The sequence below is a fragment of the Etheostoma cragini genome, chromosome 24 (genome assembly GCF_013103735.1).
Source record: "Etheostoma cragini isolate CJK2018 chromosome 24, CSU_Ecrag_1.0, whole genome shotgun sequence".
Classification (NCBI taxonomy): Eukaryota; Metazoa; Chordata; class Actinopteri; order Perciformes; family Percidae; genus Etheostoma; species Etheostoma cragini.
In genome coordinates this window covers 8,466,114-8,487,632 of record NC_048430.1, presented here as the reverse complement: position 1 = coordinate 8,487,632, position 21,519 = coordinate 8,466,114, and the positions used below count along the sequence as shown (strand labels likewise).

Below are 21,519 nucleotides of genomic sequence, written 5' to 3'. Positions count from 1 at the left end.
GAGACATATAACGAGGGTGAGCTGAGGCATCTTAAGTTTTGAAATCACCAACCTGGAAACATATTTAATGAGCTAATGCTCACTTCTGTGGAGACATCCGGTCCAATAAAACAGATTCAGAGCAAACAGAGATATTATAGGTCAATCTATGCTACATAGAGTAGAACCCCATATACAGTAACTAAATCCAAGATTTTAGGCCCAATCATACTTTAGACTGGAAGATACCGCTGAAACGGATAGACTCTATGCAAATGATCAACAATCAAAACTCACTCTCATTAGCATCGTGCAAATAAGTAACTTTATCTGTAGTATAATTTTGGGGTCAGTCATATACTAAAAAAATCATACTGACAATGATATTCTCATCTGTAGACATTTTCCAACACCTAGGAACAACAAAATGTGCACGACACAATTGTCAGAAGCAAGTTTTTCGTGTCTCACCTATTCAGAGACATAATGGTCCCTGGTATTATTCTATATTGTGTTGCTATTAGTCTAGAAGACTGGGGTTAAAGAGCTAGTTAACCCCACATAGGAACAAATTCTGGGAATGAATGTAATACTCTTTTAAAGGCTGAAACTTTGTTCTCTAGGGATATTTTAAGGATCTTATTTAAAGCCTTTTCAGACTTACTTTCATTCTTATTTTAGTCTTGTTTAAGACTTATTCACAATGTAAAATGGGTTCATTTTGTCAATAAACTTTCCGATATTTTAACAAAGGGACTTAAACACAAACTACGCTAGCTGTTACTGACTAACATTAAGCTTAGCAACAAATGCACCAGTACAAGATTTGTAATGGCTTGAGACAGAACATATATAATAGTAGTCACCAGGGCGGGAGAAATACAGGTTATCATTTTTTCCAGCTCAACAAAAGCTCCTCTTTATCTGCCAAACATGCATGGGGCATGGCAGGTGGTGACTTCTTACATCAGGCAAACCTTTGGGACATTTTGATTCCACAAAGCAAGAAGTGGGCCTGTCGAATCTTGCTTACAACGACTCACAGTGACTGAGTGTATTTACAGTATAGGAAACAAGTGTGCTTCAACAGCTCCCTGCCACGCGCCTCGTCCTCAGCAGTCTTCTTCAAAGCCTTCGCTGTGAGCTGTTTTTCCCGGCAACTTCAAAGCCTCCCTCCCACAACTGGCGCCGAGAAAAGGACCAGCAACAAGTCGACATGACCAAGGGTTTGCTCGCTCTCACACACCTTCTCTCTCTCACACACATACGTGCACTTTCTCCCCTTCCCCCGGGGAGAACACAAGTTTGACATCACTGCTTGCAAGAAATTCATATTTATCTTGTGGCAGTGGCTGCCGGTATGGTCTTATGGGTGGATGGATGATTTACAATATCTCCTCGTTCATTCAAGATCAGGACAACAGACCAGGAACTACGTCTACAAAGAAGTGTTTCTCCCCAGGTGAGTTGTTATTGATCTTTTTGATGTGCCTCTTGGCGGCATAAAGCAATGACCTCAATGCAATTATTCACACTGACAACAGAACATCACTGGATTGTGAGGAAACTCAAAGGGCCTTTGTCGCAAATGTCAGCCATTTTCCAGCTCAAAGCGGTAAACACTTGTGTCTGTGAGCCCAACTGGGCAATTTGTAATAAAATTTAATACTTCAACAATATCTTCTTGATTGATTTTGGACAATGGATGTAACAGGCAGCCAAATGTTCGTTTAACTGTTCAGTGAAATTCCTTGGTTCATTTCATTACATTCATGGCAATCTGCAATTAGACTTTCTTCCTCTCTTGAGAATGTTTTGACTTCATTCTCATGCATCAAAGCAGTTTAAATTGATTTTATTTCCTCTGCTTGTCATGTAACGCTGTTCGCAAAGGACCTGATGCATCCTCCTGAAACCATAATGATCTGACATTCAGAGCAAAGCTCATTTTTGGTGCCGGGTTTAGAGATTTGTCACAGGTCAACTCGAACATAGTACTGAAGAAAACATTTGCCAAGAATGCATCAACATGATTTTTTTTGTTTAAAAAAAGACAACAGCAACAATAACACTACTCACCCATCAAAGAGGTTGCAAGACTCAACACAGGTTCGCCCTCGTCTGAAATATCGGCAAGAAAGACACTGGTCAGGCCCTGGGCCCCAGCACCCGTCATCTGAACACATCTGATCACACACCATTCGCTGCTGATCTGTGGAGAGAAAGAACATAAATCCATAAATAAGAAAAAAAATAAAAGTATTTCCACGTAGGCATGAACACAAACACACACTTCTGTAACCTGCAGATACACACCTACACACATAAGGCAATTCAAGCATACTGGAAACATGATACAGTTTATAAATTGCTCTGAATTGACCAATAATATAAAGAAGCAAAGTGATATGTATCTAATAATTGTTTACTAAGAACAATTTGATCTAGAGACTAGGATTGTGTGTTTGAGCTCACTTGTTACTAAATGTGTGTGTGTGTGTGTGTGTGTGTTTCTGTGTCTATTCTGTATTCACACCTAGGAGATACATGAGTGTCCCTGTATGCATCTCCCTGCATGTGTGTGTACATGCATGCAAATTTGTGTGTGATTATGTGTGGTCTAGCTTTGTGTGAGTAAACATTGGTATTCCCAACACCACACGCCATTAAAGATCGCCCCAACTAGGACTGTAAGCCCTTTTTTTCCAGTCCAACCACATCAATCGATGCTCTTCATCAGACTCTGTGTGTCCTCCATCCGGTGGGTGACACATCCCCAGGAGTGACGCCTGGCGAGGGCCAAACCCTTTGTCAACAGCTGAACAGTCAATGGTAGACCAGGGGTTGAGCTAATGAAGAGGCCTGTGTAAGGCCCCATCGATCGATCTCTAACACACACCGCACTCATTAACTGGCTAATGATATCAACCTCAGCCTGGCAGGGCCAAGAAAAACTACGGCAGCCTATCTTTTTGATTTGTAGTTATCTCTGTCTTCCTAACAATTAACTATTCCTGGCACAAAATGCCAAAGTCTAACACACATTACATGATCAAAGAAGAGATAATGGTCACTGAATTCAATTCATTAGAAAACTTTTTATTTATCTCTCTGTCAAACAATTCCACACTCTCATTCCACAACACTATGTGGTCGGTTTCCACCGACCATATGCGGCCGAAGCCACATGGAGACTAATCATCATTCCATCAGGTGTCCCTTTCCCTGGGGCTAGCATTAGGCTTAATCCACCTCTGTGCATGACGCGTTAAGCACTTTCCTCACAGGGAGCTGAATAAGCGCTTTCATAAGGACCGGGAGACGCCGGTGACACAGTCGCCTTGGAAACGGGTATGTCAGTGTGTAAGGCTGGAGGGGAGGTGGATTTGCAGGGATATGCGGGGACTCTTAAGTCGGGAATTAATCAGAGGGCTAAGAGAAGTTAATAACAGACCAGGAGAACTTAATAGGTGTCTGGTAACCACTGGTTGTGTATAGAGCTAAAACATTGTGTGAATGTGTATCAGCATGCAGCGCTGCCAACTCTTTTCTAATAAAATTAGCTAGGACTAGCTTCAAAAGTTGCTAAAACACATGTCAACCGTTCATTTGCATGTTGGTGCTATCATTGCGCATAATTTGCATAAAGCTTAGTGGTTTTGTCGGCTGGCTGCCTGCTGCTCACGGCATCAAGTGGAGATGGAGAGACCCTGTACTGTTGGCAGAAGAGCCGTGGACTGTGATTAATAAGAACAGCATGCATGGGAAATTATTACAATATATTTTGTTTTTCCCCTGATGGTCTAAAGGTTGCTAAATTTGTTGCTATTACAGAAATAAAGTCGCTAACAGGATCTGAAAAGTTGCAAAGTTGGCAACACTGTCGTCATGTGTGAGAGTTCTCTCTGACAGTTAAGGCTATTTCCCCTGCATGCTTTGCAAGTGCAACAACATATTGACACCTTCATCTTCACTGTAACTATATGGAAAAATTGCATTTTAAAAGTCCCAAATTAAAAAAAACAACACCATTTCTTTTAACATGCCTGGAAGCAAACATATCTAAAAGGTTTTTTTCAATCCACGGGAAACTTTGCACCCATAAAAGTTAACTGTCTGAGCATGAGTAGGAACCAAAAATTTCTGTCATGTATTTCCCTTAAAATGAGCTTTACTTAAAGTAAAAAGGTTCCATCTAAAACACCATAACCATCTTAAGATGTTGCAATATTTCCTTAACCACCCTCAGAATGTGCTTTCTTTTATGGACCACTTACTACATTCCTTTGGATCTCGGTTGTTGCGGATGAGGATTTTCTGGCTCGAGGTCCTAAAGAGAGACGTCCAGTTCACGGTGTTGTAGAAGCACAGGCGGCTGTTGTTGAAGATGTATACGTTTCCGGCGCTGATCTCGTCCAGCGACTGGAACTGAAGCGATGAGATCCAACGCTGCTTCAAGATCAACAGAGAAATACCGCTTCCACTACAGGAGAAAAGAAAAAAAGATTCAAGACATCATGAGAAAAGAAGAAGAAGAAGAAGAAGAAGAAGGAAGTAGTGGTAAAGAAAAAGTGGGGGAAATGAACAGAGATTTGAAGATAGAAGTGAGAAAGGGGCTGTCAAAAAATGAGCAGAAACCAAAGAAGAGTGGATTTCAGAGAATGAGACAGGGTGCCGACCAGAAAAACAGAAGAAAGGAGAACAAGAAGAGAAAGAAGCCTACAAAGACATGATTGAAGAAGAAGTGAAGAGCACGACAGGGGAGTGACAATGTTTTTAAAAAGTAAAATGGGAAAAATGGAGGAGAAAGACAAGAAGCATAGCGCAAGGAAACGGGCCTAATCAAAGCTGCATGACAGCAACGCTTCAAAGAGCCTCTGTGCAGAACAACATGGGCCAGTGGCTCATTAGCCCCAACGGTAGCCATCCAAACACAGTAAGAAACAGCATGAAAGAGAAAGACATTCTTAGCAAAGACAGCTTATAAAATAAGCATGTCATCTAAAATGACCCATGTAATGTAATTTGAGTTGTTAAAATGTGAGTGTTTCTACACTTTCACAACGTTGTTTAAATGTTTACTCTTAATGTATGTTAATGTAATGCTGTATCAATTAGGCAGGGATGTAGTATCTTGAGATTCAAGATGATTTTCTATTGTCTCAGACTTGTCTTGGACTCGGCTGATGGACTTGTCAAATATTGTAGTTGGTGTCAACCGAGTCCAGCCCTATTTGCTATTGTTCTAAAGTAACTTCCTACTTAAAAAAAAAGCCAGTGGTGAATCGCGCTCGTTCAGAAAACAGGTATCAGTTTAATTCAAAATCCATCTAGAACAGGTGAGATTGGTCGCCCGGTAAACGCCTGGCAGCATCATTTACCTCAGTCAGGTATAAATCACTTTCATTTTGGCCAAAGACACAATGTCAGCGAGCACTTCTGTAAGACAAGTAATAAGTAAAAGAATGGGAACATTTCCATTTTATATTTTAAGTAAATAATATGGCCTAATTTGATCCTACAGTGTGTTAATCTGCACTTGCTTTTTGATTATTACTAATAATAAAGCTAAATTATCTTAAAGTAGAAGATATACTGTCTCTCACGTCACATACACTATGAACAGGTAAGTGAGTGGTCTTGAAGAGGATTCTTTTTTTTCTTTCTTGGTATTGACTGTCTTTTATTTGGAATCACCTTAACTTGGACTCGAACGTTTTTGGAATCGGTCTTGACTCGGTCTCGACTAGTCCTGGTCTTGGACTTGACAAAGGTGGACTTGACTACAGCCATACATTTAGGATGCTATATCTTTAACAGGTCCACTTTTGAATGAACCAGGAAGTTCAAAGATAGTGTCAAATATGTGTCTAAAATGCGAAAAGGTAACATTAAGACATACCTGTAAAGAGATCTACCTCCGATGGTTGCCAGGCTTGAAAAAACACTCAGATCTGTCATGTTCTCAGGCCAAGACTGGATGTTGAGATAACCTAAAGAGAAGAACTAATTAGTAGCTACGATTAATCAACCCATTTCAAGTAATCCTCACGTCTGTTTATTTCAGATGAAAAGGAAAAATTTGATAAAATAATAAAAAGAGGAAAACAAAGTCATTTTGTTGCCTTCATTCATAGGTCATGGAGCTGCACCGCCTGCATGAAGTTAAAGCAAAAATCCATTCTTTGTGAAGGAGAAAAGTGCTCAGAGAAGACAATAATAAATTAAAGGTAAAAGAATTGAGTTGATATTCTGCACAATCTGTTCGGTTGCACTTGCCTTTAATGACAGATTACATCATATCAGGATCTGTGGAAATGACATTAAAGGGATAGAGCAGGAAAATGGCTGGGATAGACCGGCCATTTCTCTTTCTTATTGCTTGGCTTTTCATTATGAAAATGCAGTTTCCCTCCATCAGCTGTTTGGCTCAACTGCAAAGCGCAGTTTAATATGACAAAAGGCTTTGTATATGTGGTATTGCTCATCCCTTAAGGCCTCTAATAGTTGAGAATAAATATACATTCAAGCATGCGCAAACGCACACACACACGCACACACACACACACACACACAAACACGCACACACAAGTACATTGTTTTGTGCAGTAAATCTTTCCAAGGTGGCCCCAGTGAGGCAGTCTCACCTGTGATCTCCTTCACAGTGCGGAACACGTTTAGACGCTCAGGGTCCAAAGGTCCAATACCATGATACATGTCCCTGAAGAGAGACACAGGAAAGTGAATTCTACCTTTATCAAAAATAATATTCCTGCACTGCTATCGTGTGGCCATGTTTATGAATTAGAACTACTCTAAAACAAAGAGAAGTAACAGACAAGACAGCAGAAAACCTAACCTCCCTAGCAGAGGTTGTTTTGATTTAAGGTTGGGTACCAAAAACAACCTCTGAAAGCATCGTGTGTGGGGTTTCAAGCTGTTACTTACCCTTTAATGCCCGTAATGAGAAAGATCAGGTTGCCGTTTATTTTGGTACAGTTGACAAATTTATCAATATTGCTGGCATCCACAGTTTGAGCTGTCTGCAGGCTGCCCGTCCCTATGCCATCACACACTGAGGAAACAAATGCAAACGCACAATTACGCATTTCTGAAATCGCTTTAGGAATGAATTAGCTGTTGTGTCTGTTCAAAGTGTCCTTATACAGCAAAGACCTCAGTTTGAGAAACTACTATTAGCTATTTGTCGCGTTAATTCTTTACACTCTGTTACGAAAATATAGCCCTGCTTTGGTGCAAAGGCAAGGCCACGAACCCTCTCCATGCATTGGAATTCTTTTGATGAAAGCAGGGGCCAATCCACAGCCAATTCCTCGCTATAATGAATTCATTACATCTGCATTAATTACACATGCGGTCTGGTGTGTGAGCCAAGTATTTCTGACAGAGGCGGAGGAGATGATGAATAAGGCTTGCATTAAGTGGTGTAACCAGTTTTTGATAGTGATTTATACCAGCCAATTCCATATCTGAAATGTTAATTTGTTATCATTTCCCCCAGTTCCATGGGCTATCCCTCATTAATCCCCCCCTGCCGCATGAAGATGTAATCAAGAGATTAGCCAATCAATGGATGCCACGGCACATACATGAAGCCTGGAGGAACACACTTCTGTGCAGATCAGTTACCTTTGTGAGAACAATATGATGAAGGGGCTAAGCCGCTGTATTGAACTGAAGTAATGCCGCTTAATTTCCCATTAGGTGTTTCAGGCATTCAGCTGACACTCGCACAAAATGAGTTGTAATTACTGAGCAGGTAACAGCAGTTTCTCCTTATGTGATCATTTCATGTTAATTAACACGTGGGGATCAAATGTGACCTTTATTTATCCATTTGTCATATTCATTCTCCCATATGTAATGAGCTATTCCGTGGATATGCCCGGCAGTAATACGAGAAGGGGGCAAGATGAGTAGCATGTAGCCACAGTTCATCCCTTTAAATAATGCATGAATGCTTGCATAACACGCTTAAGAATATTTTGGGAATAAGTCATGCGTAAATGCATCCGTTTTAAATCAACAAGATAGACGCTTTTGAGAATACTAAATCTAGTTATAATCTGGCTGGAGGGTGAAATGCATCCTAGAATTAACAAGTGTATAACGATAAAATGTTGATATTTTGGTGGGTACACTAGAACAAAATAACTCAGCTGTAAGTTTATTCAGTGTATTATAAAAAAGCTAAGCTGGCTCCCGTAAAAATAAATTACGTTTCCTATAAAGCTTTTTAAGTAATATTGTGGGTTACTGTTGATCCAGTATCATCACTGTTAGCATAAATCCATTAGATTAAAATGGTTTAAGTGCATAAGCTCTTGCACATACAGTAAATGTAGTGCAGTAGACCAAGACGTGGGGGAAGCAGGAAGAATAAATAGCTATATAAAAACCTGTGATTATAACTTCCACTTTATACAATGAAAGATAGGTAAAAAACTGTCTGTTGTCAGTGTGCCTCTAGGACACATTTGACAATCTCAAAAGACAACAGTCACCAGTTATTGGTAATGCAGGCACTTCATCAACACATCACCATTTCTAGTTTCTTCAAAATTGAACCAACGATGGCAGTTAAGAGTTAAGTGTCAAACTTTGACACATACTAACGGTGTAACCATCAGACCAAACAAAACGATACATGAACGCTTCACGTTCCCAATATTTTTGAAAAAGCACACCTTGGATATATGGAAATTAAAACATTTGACCTCTTATCCTAGTATATTGTGACCAATGGCAGCTGGTAAATAATTTAATAATTGATCAGTCAGCTTTTTAGGCAGGATTATGAATATGGAAGTTATCCTTCTGCATAACTAGCTACCCAGCTACATCTATTACAAAGAGCAACAGAAGAATGGTAACAAAAATGGCAACAAGCATTAATGAGGTTGACAAAACTGTCAACATTTAGATATGAACAGTACATCTGCATATCTTTTGTTTTCTAATGTGTAGCAGAATATCAAGTTACCAAAAGACAAAGACATTTCTTCCGAAAATATGAAACTAGAATGACAAACACTGGCCTGTCTCATGCACGTTCCATTTTGTTATTCTGCCTAGGGCAAACTGAAAAGTGGTGTTCATGACAACATCCCATGGCTTACCTTTAGGACAGATGTCGGTACAGGGAATGCACATTTTAATGCGGTTCTCCTCCACTTCCATCTTGTTGCTGGGACATGCTCTGACACATGAGCTGTGGTCCACCACGAAATTATCTGACAGTGACACAAAAAGAGTGTTAGTTGACTTCAGTTGCCCACCTACCATTTTGTTATGATTTTATCATGTAGAATCGCAGAAATGAAGGTGTAGCATTTCCTCAGAATAAGAATTTCCTAGAAGGACCCTTCTAATAGCGAGAAATTGATTGTATTTTAATCACGTTTGTATAATGATCAAAACTAATGGTCTAGGGCTATATTGCTTAGAAAAAGTAATGAATCAAATTAGTACTTGGGGGCGGCAGTGGAAAAGTGTGACTGGTGTATGCTCATTTGATGATCAGTGGAACCTGAATATGCAATCTGTTGATGTAGCTTGACTTTTAATGCAGGCTTGCTGAATTACTGCTGCAACCTGATTCCATGTATGTGAAAACAAAGAAATATGATTTGCTTTCTTTTCTGCCAGAAGCTAAAACAGATGGTATGGCATCTAGTTGATTGAAATGAACAATTTATTTGAGTTTGAGTAATTTATCTCGACTTGAAGTAGGATGGATGGGAGGATAAATGCTTATTCAATAGACACAGTCTATATAACTTCATTATGAGCATCATTATGAGCATCTGTGTTCCCTCAGTGTTACAGTGACTACATCTATTGCAGTGGCTTGAATGTGCATTATAACATGAAGCAGACTTACGTGGGCATTTCTTTACACAAAAAGCTCCGTAGGTGTACTTGGCTCTGGGGTTGTGCTCTAACTGAAAAGAAGTGGGGTTGTACACAAACGGCTGAGGGCACTGGGTCACGCATGCTCCGCTGTCGTTGAAATTGGTGCAAGCCTGCAAAAAACACATAACCACAGTCAGCTGAGAGGCAGAGGGCATTAGCCAGAGTTCCCATGGGGTTGCATGGACTGTAACACAGTGAGGTAAGGCGCAGGGGAGGCTAGTGATTTTCTTACATAAGTCACTGTGAGCGAAATAGTAGTACAGCAGCATTTCATTTTTACGTTGGATCGCAACACGCAGATGCAGCAGCCGTCCATTGTCTCTTTGAATGCCAAATGGGAGAAAAATTGGAGCCATTGATCCACAGCCATGATGTAAATGGTAAAATGTTTTCCCATAAACCTCTTAAGTGTCTTGTCGTCTGTGGCCACAGGCTGAAACGGCAGTAATTGAATTGGATGAGCCTTTTCTGTGAATTACAACCACAATATCATCTCTGTCAGCAGGCGCCCGCGTGTCGCGCGCGCAGGTTTGCGAAATAGGAGGAAGTCGAGGTGATAAAAGGGATACTAATTGGAACACTGAATCACCAATTTGTTCATTGAAGAGCGCCGTTGCGGAAAGACTTTTACAGCCCCCGTAAAATGACAAACAATTTATCAGCCTGGTAAACAAAGTGGATTATTTTCAAGCAGGGGAGGATGACAAACAGATGTTGCACAAGAAGACACATGGAATGGAAGATGATGAAGAGGACGGGGTTACAAATCTGTGACTGTGTAAAGCAGAAATAAGAGGGGAAATGTAAAAGATAGAGAGAGGATAGAAAGAAGGAGCAACAGAATGTGTGTGTTTGTGACGTACGAAGCAGTCCGTGTCCTTGGGGCCCAAGCAGCCGCCGGCACACTCGCGATGGCAGCAGTCGCTGACGTAAGGCCCGAAGCAACGACCGTCACACTGCTCTGCACACACTGTCTTTGTCACTGCCCAGGAAGGGAAAAGACAGAATTTTAAAGGTCTGACACACCAATTCACACTAAAAACAGACAATGCCACCACCCTCAACCTTCCTCTCCTGTTATAGTTGCACACAAACAATAGCTGGATGTGGAATTCCAGCAGAAACAAAGGAGGGGCTTCAGCAACCTAAAGGTCAGACAAGTGGGTTTGTGTCCACGAGGTTACTGGCTTGACTGCCCAGACGGACTATAAGAAACATGGAACAGTAGTCTCCTCTTTCAACAGCTACTCTGGAGGTGCCTTTGAACGAGGCTCGCAATAGCGCTTGTGCTTGGCCGCTCCCAGGCACGCATCTAAAGTGGTATGTTGCTGAAAGGAAATAGATTGGTTTTTCCCTGGCTAATAAAGTTTGAAAACAATAAGTTCATGGACCCCACTGATTCAACATATCTGTAGTTATACAATGGGTGTTTTCTGCCAAGTGGACCGATTGGCCATAGACACCTTCCAACTGTGCTGATAATTCCCAGAAAGCCTGTTTATTGCTACGCCAACTCGTATGGTAACAATGGAAATATGAACTCCTTTTCCTGCATTATTATTGCAAAACTACTTCAAAGGAAAGCTGTATTAGCAGTATTATTAGCACAGTACAAATACTTGGATATGGCTTGTACCCTTTGCATCATACTTGCTCCAATACTTGTGCTAAAGAACAGCTTTCCACACATTAGTGGTAGAGGCGGAGATATACCAGCCAGCGAGTCAGCAGGAGCTTGAAGCTGAGGCATTAAAAGCTGTTGGGCTCACTCGCTGCTGTGTTGGGAACATAATGATGCAGTAGTGAAAAAAACAAGGCCCTGTAGTCTATTAGTCTGTGTTAGTCTGAGAAAAACAGGCCAGTCCCCCGCTAGGTTTTGAATACACGAGCAGAACAGTACAACTGCAATTATGCAGAGCACTTACATTTCTCTTTTGTCTTACTATTGTTGTTTTGTTATTTTTTTCACCGAGAACTCCTCCTACCACAGCTACATGAAATACTGTAACACTGAAGAAAATGTATTACGTTTCCATATATATTATTTAATATATTAAACTCGAGAATGATTTTAGTCTTTGAGCCAAACAATATTAGGAGGGAAAACACTGAAAAACAGATGTGGACCCAAGTGCTCACATCGCCCAAACCTATCAAATATGTGCAAAAACAGATTATAGCAGATTATAGATTATTTTAAAGCAGACTCTACACGTCTTCCACCATTCTGTTAATACTGTGGGTCACTCTGCCCTAAACTAATCAGGGAGGTAACAGAGTTGCATTAACCTAGACTTAATGTAAAGAAATAATTAATAAATAATTGTAGGGAAATACAGTGCTTTCCTATTTTTCTGAGAATAATAATAAGAAGAATATATTTTATTTGTAATGCACTTTACATTTAAGACAAACCTCAAAGTGCTAAAAGGAAAAAGAAGGACTCAGACATATTATTACCAGCCTTGTGTTTGTGTGTCAAATTGAGATCTTGAGTAGGCATGCACTAGCTTAGCAAAAATACTAAAGGCAAAAAATACCCCTCTAACAATGCACACACACACACACACACACACACACACACAATCCTGCTTGTGCTACAACTTTCTTTTTCTATCTTTTAAATATCCTGTGTAAAATCAAAAAAAATGCCATTCTTTAATTTTAATTGGAAAAATTTCATAATTTACCTTTTTATTATTTCTTTTTAAATTGTTGGTGTATATGGCTTTTCAGAGTACTGTGGCTGTGGTCCTATTACAGATAGGTACAAAAACGACAAGGGGAGCAAAAAATATATCTTGTACAGCAAACTGGGTGAGATGTAGGTTTTTGGTGTTACACTGTAAGTGAAATACCAAAAACCTACTGATAATAAAAGCATTGCAGCCTTTTAGCAGGTTAGTCATTAGGCTGGAGTAATTCACTGGTCACCGGCCATGATAAGACTGATTCTGCTTACATGTGCATCCCAAACCGCGGGTTGAGTACCAAACAAGACAATCTTTTGAGTTACCGTTTCACCCCTACATTTTATTCTCACGTTGTTTTTGTGGTTTTTCTGAAAATGAGATATGAAGATTGACTCATGTCTGTGCAGAGCTGGAGACAGGATGAAAAAGTAAAAAAGACAATTTTCTTACAATCTTGAACTACTCCTTTAAATCAGTATCTGTAATGCCCTACGAGTTGCACCTTAGTTAGCAGGTCCAGAGTAACTAGGTGCGTGTGCTCATACTCACAGGTTTGACACTGGTCTTCCTGATGGCCCCAGCAGCGTCCGTTACATGAGCGATGACAGCGTCTGCCTGCAGTAGACACACACACACACACACACACACACACACACACACAGGGAAGTCTGCATCAGAAAACTCCTCATTTCAACTCCTAAAACGTAGTTTTGACTAAACCCACATTGAGACACAGCCACCCCCCCCACACACACACACCAAGTGCCTAATAGTCCAGCCACGCACACCCTTAAATTTCCCCCCCGACTAATAGTGACAGATCTGTCGACTCTCCTACGCTCATCCGACAACAGACCCAGAGCCAGACTTGTGGCCTGTACAAAACATTAGCATGAAAGACAGGCTTCTACTCCTTTCCATCAAGCGCTTGCACAGGCAAAGTGGGACCTGACAGAGCACTAACAGCGTTCGTCTGCCAGTGGCCCATCATCAAGACTTAATTGACTACGGGTTAATTACAGAGTAAGTAGAATAGTACAGCAGATTGTCACCCGGCCCCTTCAACCACTCCCACTGTGGGGTTGTTAATGTTAAATACTAACTACGGCTTGGCAAAGGGCCCCAAATTGGCAACCTCAACTCCCACTCGCTCTCTTGTCATTTTTTTGGCCCACCTCCTCTGTTCTCTGTTGCTTTTCATCCTCCTCCTCCATCAGAGCCATCTAATCAACAAAATAGCAATGTTTTACACATGTACTTTAAAGTGTCCTCTCAAACATTTCTTTTAGAGTAACCAGCTTTGCAATGCCTCTAACTCCCCGCTGGTGCCTCGAGTCAACACTATGCAGAGTCTGTTCTGCTCAGTCTGGAAGCAATGACCTTCATTGAGCCTTCTCATCGAAGAAACCCCCAACATTTCCCCCATTGCCTGTGTATTTGGCCACTATTTAGAGCCTCAGCTGTCCCTATTGTTCACCCTGACATGTTTTGATACAGAGGGCACGAAGAAACTTCGCTGCTTTCCTTGTCCCCTCTTTAAAATGAGCAAAGAGGCTCATAAATAACTGTGCTGAAAAGTTTGAGAGAGTCAGTCTTTAACAGCCAGTTCTTCTGACACACAATGTCCGCCGGATAGCGACGCCTGTTATGTCCAAAGCAGGGGGAGCTGAGGGACTGCAGGGACCACAAAGAGGGGGACACGAGGGGAAGTGGGCAACTTCAAACCAGCTGTCAGATTCACTGAGATTTAAAAAGATCACAGCAGACAGCAGCTCCATAGGCCTTGCTGCAGAGCTGCTACCACACCACGACAATGGAAAGGTTCACATGTTGATCTAACACTATGTGATTTCACTTCCAAATGACTGGCAGGCAAATGGAATGAATAAAAAAAGGGATTGGGCATGACTGCCGGTGGGGTGAGTGTGTGTACTACTACAGTGTGTTGGCATGAGGTCTGCCTTCAGAAGATGAAAAAAAAGGACTTTCATCCAAAGATACTGGTTCCACTGGTTTCCACCCACGTGCGGTACTCACATCCGAGGTTGCTGTTGTTGGATGGTACCACCAGCAGCTCAGCCTGAGGGTTCTTGATAATGTCTCGCCAATGGATGGTGTCCGCATGGCACAGGAATTTGTTCTGGTCAACATAAACACCCCCATTCAGGATTTCTACAAAGGGAGACAAAAGAAAGATATAATATAGTGGAAATATAGTACATGTACACAATGGCAGAAAATCAATACTTCAAGGTTAAGTCCCATCGCTCCTTTGTCTCAGAGTACCGTGGTGCATAAGGTGTTCCCTCAAGTGCATCTGGGCATGAAGATAAATGCTATTGACAAACGCACAACGTAATCCAATGCAATGTCCAAAGACAATGATGTTTCATAAAAAACTACACAACAAAACAGTAAATGGATTCTTATGATGTAAACAAAATAGGCTAGCTTTGGAGACGAACTCCAAACGGTACAGAAGTGGAAGTTCTTAATTATGGATTGAGTATTAAATGACTTCATTGAGCTTGAGATGTAGACCGAGTTAATGAGCTTGAAGGTCACTGGAAGAGACCAGATACTTGTTGTATTAATTAAAACGGAATTGGTAAACTGGAGCAGATACATAGCTTTTCTCCAATCCTAATTGAGGTATACTGTTCATGAAATAACTGTTTTGTAAATGAAGACTGGTGTGGAGTTCCTATCAGAGGGAATAATGTTATAGGTAGAGCAGAGGTATTCACAGTACATTTAGCATTTCCTTCATTCTGGTTGTAAAGTAAAAAAGCATTTTGAAAGATATAGTCATTCTATTATTATTTTCTGGCCCAAATCGTCAAACGGACTCAAGGATCACAGTTCTATTGACCTTCTTTGCATCCCTCCATCAAAGAGAGAGCCGACACACCAAAGACAAAGGCAGAGTCCTCATCCCGCAGTCACTTAATGACAAAAATATGTTTCTTTTCAAGGACCAGTGCCCTTAACAGATGCCTGTGCATGGAGTATGATAATACATTCTAATCCCTCCCTGAAACTAATCCAGGTTTTCGATATGGACACAGAATGAAATGATGCTGCAGTAATCCCCACCAAGCCGTGACCTGTGGCATAAGAGAAACAACAGCCCCCATCAGTGTCTCTTTCTCTCTGGGACACCAGCTGACTATATTATTTAACCCAGTTGAGGGATTTAGACACAATCACATTGCATCCCTTTCTCCTTGAATATAAAGTGGTGCCGGATTCCATGAAAGTACTTGTCATAATAAATTAAATTTAATACAAAAAAAAGTAACAATGTGGTTCAGATCAGGGCTGGATTAGCTGGAGGTAAAGAAGGGTATTATCTCCCCAAGCAGATTATTAACAGTGTATGAGTTATGCGGATGATTCAGCGACGGAGAAGCACACGCAGGAAGCTAATCATTACCATCCGACACCCTGATTAAGGAAGTGGGCCTTGGTAGAGACGGGGACATTTATTCAAAGCCCTCTTAGAGGTGACATGGCGCTCCGTCTGCCGGCTGAATGGCCTACAGCCGCGGCTTCATGTAATCATGTTCCCGTCACAATGGACAATTTATCAGGGGGTGTTTTACATTCTTGGGCGGTGGGTGAAAAAAAAAGAGACAGGCTGTGCTTTAGTCAAATAACATGCGAACCGCACTGTCAGCATGTCGTTTAAAAATATGCAAAACCACAAGCAACATCCCAGGTTCAAGGGATTTCTGACATTACATGTACAATATACTTAATAAACATAGATTCATCTCTGTGAATTTCTTTTCTTCTTTACCCCAGCACTGGATTATAATCTGGTTCCCCTTGAGTCACTTTAGCAAGATACAGGGCTTTGTTGTTGCCCGGAAAACTATACAGTGTCACTTCATTCCTCAAAAGATCCTTCAACAGACAGTCGTTTTGTACACAACTTGCTTAGCACAGGGAGAAGAAAAAAAAATGTTGTTGAGTGGGAACACGCAGGTTCCCACACACAGTCTCAGAAAGACAGCGATTTGAATTTGAATCACTATATCTGGCCATTGCTCAGACCAGACATTTGTTTGGGTGTCTTTTCAACATGGTTGAACACTTAATGAAGGATAAGAGCTCTCCTTTGCTCAGCAATTAACTCTTACTACACCTGACTGGAAGAACGCAACACTAGCTGGATATTCATTACATGTACGGCTGACCTTGGCCACAACGTGTGAATGGTCCATGTACTATGTAAAAGTGCTTTGAGTAGTCTTTAAGACTAGAAAGAAAAATACATTCCATTAATATATAGCTTTCTAGAATTTGAAACTTACAGTATAAAAATGACAAAATAAGACAGCAAACATTTTTCATAACTTTTTTTTAGGTCGTAATTTCTACATTTCATGGTATGACAGATAGCAATCCATTTTGCTGTTTTATGGGGGAGCTGTCTCTCTGTTCCAGCCACCTAGCACTGGCCCAAATGCTCTTTTAAGTGCTTGTGTCCAGATCCCGTCTGCTCGCTGAGAGACAAATTGCCACCTCTGCTGTCCATCCAGGCAAGGGCACTAACTCTTCGAGTGGGATGACAAGCCTGCATGGCGTGGTCATTCATTGACGCGCGACAGTCCTGCGTCGCCGCCACCGCCACCTACCCCTCCTTTCCGCTCCTCTCAAGTGCCCCCACCTCCACGCTTCGATCTGTCCATCAGGTTGGGAGATCTACAGCCGACCATCTGCCACCACAACCCTCCCTCCGTCCTATCCCCACACCATCCACACGGCTGTGAATTACGAGGTAGTCATAAAAGCTATTGTCCTGCATCAGAGCAAAGGGAGGTGGGTGTGGAGAAATAAAACATAGAGAGGGCAGTAGGAGAGGGAGATATGGGAAGAACATGAAAGGAGAGAAACCAAGGTTATTGCTAAGGCTAACACAAGGAATTACGATTAAAACATGTGTTCAAAGTAACCATTTTCTTCCATATAAATCAACTTTTGGGGAAACAATGTCCTAGGGATTTGCTAAAAAAAAGCTCTGAGATGCAGCTCTAAGAACAAGGCTTCTGAAGATCTTTCCTTTGCTTTACGGGAAGCGGTGTATTCAGTGTTTTTGTTGATTACAATTGGTTGAAACTAATGCCTCGCAATAGCATAGACGTTAACGGGTGCCACAAGTGAACTTTCAAGTGCTCAAGTTTAGAAGGGCCCTTGTGCAGGGCTGCATCTCATGTCCCTTATTTGATAGCTCCTCGGTCCTCGGCTGAACCGGACGCTGTTCTGTCCCTCCTCGGTAAAGGCCGTCTCAAAGCCCTTGCTTCTGCCCCAAGGACTGGGCATCAAGGAGGGATCGTTGAGGAGCAATAGGCGAGGATGCATGAGAGCAGCTATTCCGGAAGTTGTGCAGCTGAAGGAGTTGGTAACTTTCGCCCAAACAGCTGACAAATTCGTGGGACGCTTCAGAGGAAAAGACCTTACATCACATTAGCCCGTCTCCTCTCTCCTCCCACAATTTCCTCGCGTCTCTCCTGCGCCTCCTCCGTGGGAGGGACTAAGATTTGAGGAAGGGAAGCAAGTGGAGGAGTCGGGGAGACAGTTTAAGCAACATGTTTGATATGGACTTTAAGAAAGTCTGTTCCAAGTGTAGACTTTGCAAGACTAGGAAAAGTGTAACAGATGTCCAATTTATATTTATAAATCTTATTTATGAAGTCAAACTAATGCACGAATGCTAGCAAGACTATTTTTACCATTTCAGCCTTACCTATAGGCCTCACCTAAACTGGAACGTACCATTTGCTAATAAAGAAGTGGGGTGAGATGTGAGGGGTATGCTTGACCTTAAACAAAGTCAAGCATTAAAAGACTACACAATACTGAACGAAGATATGATAAAAAGTAGATATGCCATACAGAGGTTAACATACTGGTACTGTACTGTTGAAATTTTAAGGTATGAACACACAAGCAAATCAACTTGACTACAGTATAACTATATTCCAGCCAATCACAGCTTTGAATCGGCAAGATCTCCACCTGTTCATCATTAAACAACAAGCGTGCAGATAGAAGGTACAGACAGTACAAATGCTACGACACAAAGCTATGTCATTTTTTACAGACTTTAAAGAAAGCTTATTTGTTGCTCTAGCTGTCTGTATGGTGTCTTGTTGACTTCTGTCTTTATAGTTTAACCTCTACTAATGTCTTGCTTTTTCCGGTTGCTCTGGTCAAAAATGATCTGGCCAAAGGACAAGAGTCAGAAATTACCTGTCTGGCTAACAATGGCACATTTACAGAAATGTTGATTAATGTGTGTTGTCCTTAATAATTAATAAGGAATATTTTTCCTTAATAAGGAATAAGAATTGGCTAATGTAAAAGAAATGGAACAAATGAAAAGTAAGTCACTGTTTGGTCACAACTGGTAGACAAGGGGTCTCATGTGGACATTGGTATGTTGTCATGGGTTACCAGCTAAATTGCTTAGAAACCAGTGGTTCAGCTTACAACCAGAGTACAGTTTGTGCGGCCAAAAATTAAAATATTATCCTTGACTTAGTAACTGTCCGTCAGTACTGGGTGATTACATCTTTGTGTCTTTTTCTTTAGATGTATCTTTATCATTGTCAAATGATTACTGCTGACGGTTATCCAATTATTTGTACAGTGCACTAACATTAACTATTTAAAGAGGAAAACACTGGTCTGAAATGAACATCTGAACACTTGAAGAAACCTGATAATGATAGGAAACAGCATCAGGAAACAACCTTTTTACACCCTATGTGTGCATGTATATTTCACATTTCGCACTTAGCTGCTACTTTCATCCATAGAACAAACAGAAGGGCAAAGATAGGCTTTCATTTCTACATCATTGACATAAGAAGCACCAAATAGTGAAAAGGGCAAGGGGAGAGAGAGAGAGAGTCAGAGTGCCCTGACATTTATCCTGTGACCCTTGAATGATTATGCAGAGCTATAAAAATAAATAAAAGTCACTGATTTTGGCAGGAGTGGCTTTTAAGAACTCAAGGTTCAGAGAGGCAATGTGGTATGAGGTTTCCTGGGAATATTTATTTATCTCAAAATAGAGATCAGACCAATCAGTGTACAGATCAGTTAAGGAAGTAAAAATGATCCCTGTGCCTTTGCAAGCCAATTAAGTTCATTTTACTGTCATTCAGCAGAGCGAAGAGCTCCTAGTTTGAAGTAGTTTCTAGGCAATGATGGCCCCAGCACCAATCAGTGCCCATAGCTCTATAGGGAGCCTGCTGATGAGCTTTCATCATTGCAGCTAGCCACTTGTCCCACATCTCTTTCTCTTTCTAATTATGCTGATGAATAAGGCCGTAATAGTGATCCGTCCTTGGCTGATGAGTCCATGCGTTTGCCGTTATCGCCTCGTCTCGGGGCGGGTGTGTAACGAATCACACAAGTAAAGCAGAGTGCATTCGGGCCATCCACTCCGCTCTTTTTTATTAGGATCATCTCTCCATCCTTGTTGTCCTCCACCCTAAATCCACCCCTCAGACCCACCCATTCCCTCCCGGACGGCATGTACTTTCTCACTCCGGTGAAGGGCTGACTTGCTGAGCACGGGGAACAGAGAAATCAAAATGATCCCTCTTCTTTTTTTTTTAGCCCCACACATACAAACACGCACATACACTACAAGCACATGAAAGCCCTTAGATGCCCATGCAAAAAGCCAGCAGACAGATTGCACATTTAGTCAGCTAAAATTTGTATAGGTGAACATGTAAAATGCAGCACAAAGACATGCAAAATCCCTGTGATAAACAACTCCTGCAAAAAGCATCTTGGAGCTCTGCTGTATCAGATCAAAAAAGCCTCACATTTGTAGGCAGAGCTTGAGCGCTAAGCCGAGGCTTTACCTCTTAAATGCCAATTAATCATTCAGAGCTTGGGAGAGAAATGCAGAGAGCCCCAATGGAAGCACATTTTCTTGGCATTTTTTGACCAACTTATTGTTTCCAAAAATGGGAACTTGATGCACCATTTTCATAGGTTTCCAGAGCAAATGAAGTGCCATTAACAATGTCATTAGAGGTCATGTCCATCTTAACACATACACATTCAAACTGCATATGTAATACATTCTTAAACTCAACTATTTATGTTATTCACCTCAATGAAGAGAGCTTTTGGCTTTACTTAAGTCAAGCTAGGATTAGAGACTGGCCTTATCTAAATTCCATGTTTTATAAGTATTTTGTATCATATTAACTGTTTATTGATCTGCTTCCATTGTAATTTGCTATTGGCGCTCTTAATACAAACTCAACACTTCCTCTGTGTTAAGCTGTTGTGGATACATTTAGGATAATGTACGTGAATTATATAAATGGAGCTTAGCATAAATTATTGCAGGAAGACTTCTAAACTAAACACATTCTCTCTCTTCTAAACTGAACAGCTGTTAGAGGCGTTCACCTATACGAGCCCATCACAGCATGACTTCCCTGTTTTAAACCAGTTTTTCTCTGCTGCTTAACTGTCATTTCAGGCTCAGAGCACAACCCTCCTCCTCCCCTTGCTCCTCCGGTCTTCATCACGCACGGATCCTGGGTCCTCTTTCGACATGACTGTCGGCTCCTTGGATTGGTCTTCAAGTTCACCATCAGTGTCTAGACTCCATCGGGGGATATACTGTATGTCTCATTTCATAATGATGGAGTCTAATCTCCAAAGACTGTAGATGTCATATCATGCATTCGTACAACAAGTCTTTGCATATCTGCAACAAAGGGTCTTCCTCCTGAATGAAATATATATATATATATATACACACACACACACACACAGTAAATATACACATACACACACATATACACACACATACATACATATACACACAAATATATACAGTATATATATCCATACACATATATATATA

The 21,519-nt window shown here is 41.1% G+C and overlaps 1 protein-coding gene and 1 long non-coding RNA gene across 6 annotated transcripts in view; one reads left to right on the top strand and one right to left on the bottom strand.

Annotated features, from left to right (window-relative positions):
• Nucleotides 1–21,519, bottom strand: part of LOC117939396 (receptor tyrosine-protein kinase erbB-4-like) — a 238,984-nt gene that overhangs the window by 62,146 nt on the left and 155,319 nt on the right. For all 5 annotated transcript variants that reach the window (XM_034864733.1, XM_034864729.1, XM_034864730.1 and 2 more), the window contains 10 exons: nucleotides 14,646–14,780; nucleotides 13,158–13,223; nucleotides 10,779–10,897; nucleotides 9,884–10,025; nucleotides 9,120–9,233; nucleotides 6,928–7,054; nucleotides 6,627–6,700; nucleotides 5,882–5,972; nucleotides 4,257–4,462; nucleotides 2,059–2,191 (listed from right to left, as the gene is read on the bottom strand). In XM_034864733.1, coding sequence (XP_034720624.1) covers nucleotides 2,059–2,191; nucleotides 4,257–4,462; nucleotides 5,882–5,972; nucleotides 6,627–6,700; nucleotides 6,928–7,054; nucleotides 9,120–9,233; nucleotides 9,884–10,025; nucleotides 10,779–10,897; nucleotides 13,158–13,223; nucleotides 14,646–14,780 — 1,207 coding nt within the window. The remainder of the gene's footprint in view (nucleotides 1–2,058; nucleotides 2,192–4,256; nucleotides 4,463–5,881; nucleotides 5,973–6,626; nucleotides 6,701–6,927; nucleotides 7,055–9,119; nucleotides 9,234–9,883; nucleotides 10,026–10,778; nucleotides 10,898–13,157; nucleotides 13,224–14,645; nucleotides 14,781–21,519) is intronic.
• The window catches only part of LOC117939407, a 20,066-nt gene continuing 16,647 nt past the window's right edge, over nucleotides 18,101–21,519 (top strand). The window contains exon 1 of the long non-coding RNA XR_004655579.1: nucleotides 18,101–18,179. This is a non-coding gene — a long non-coding RNA (uncharacterized LOC117939407). The remainder of the gene's footprint in view (nucleotides 18,180–21,519) is intronic.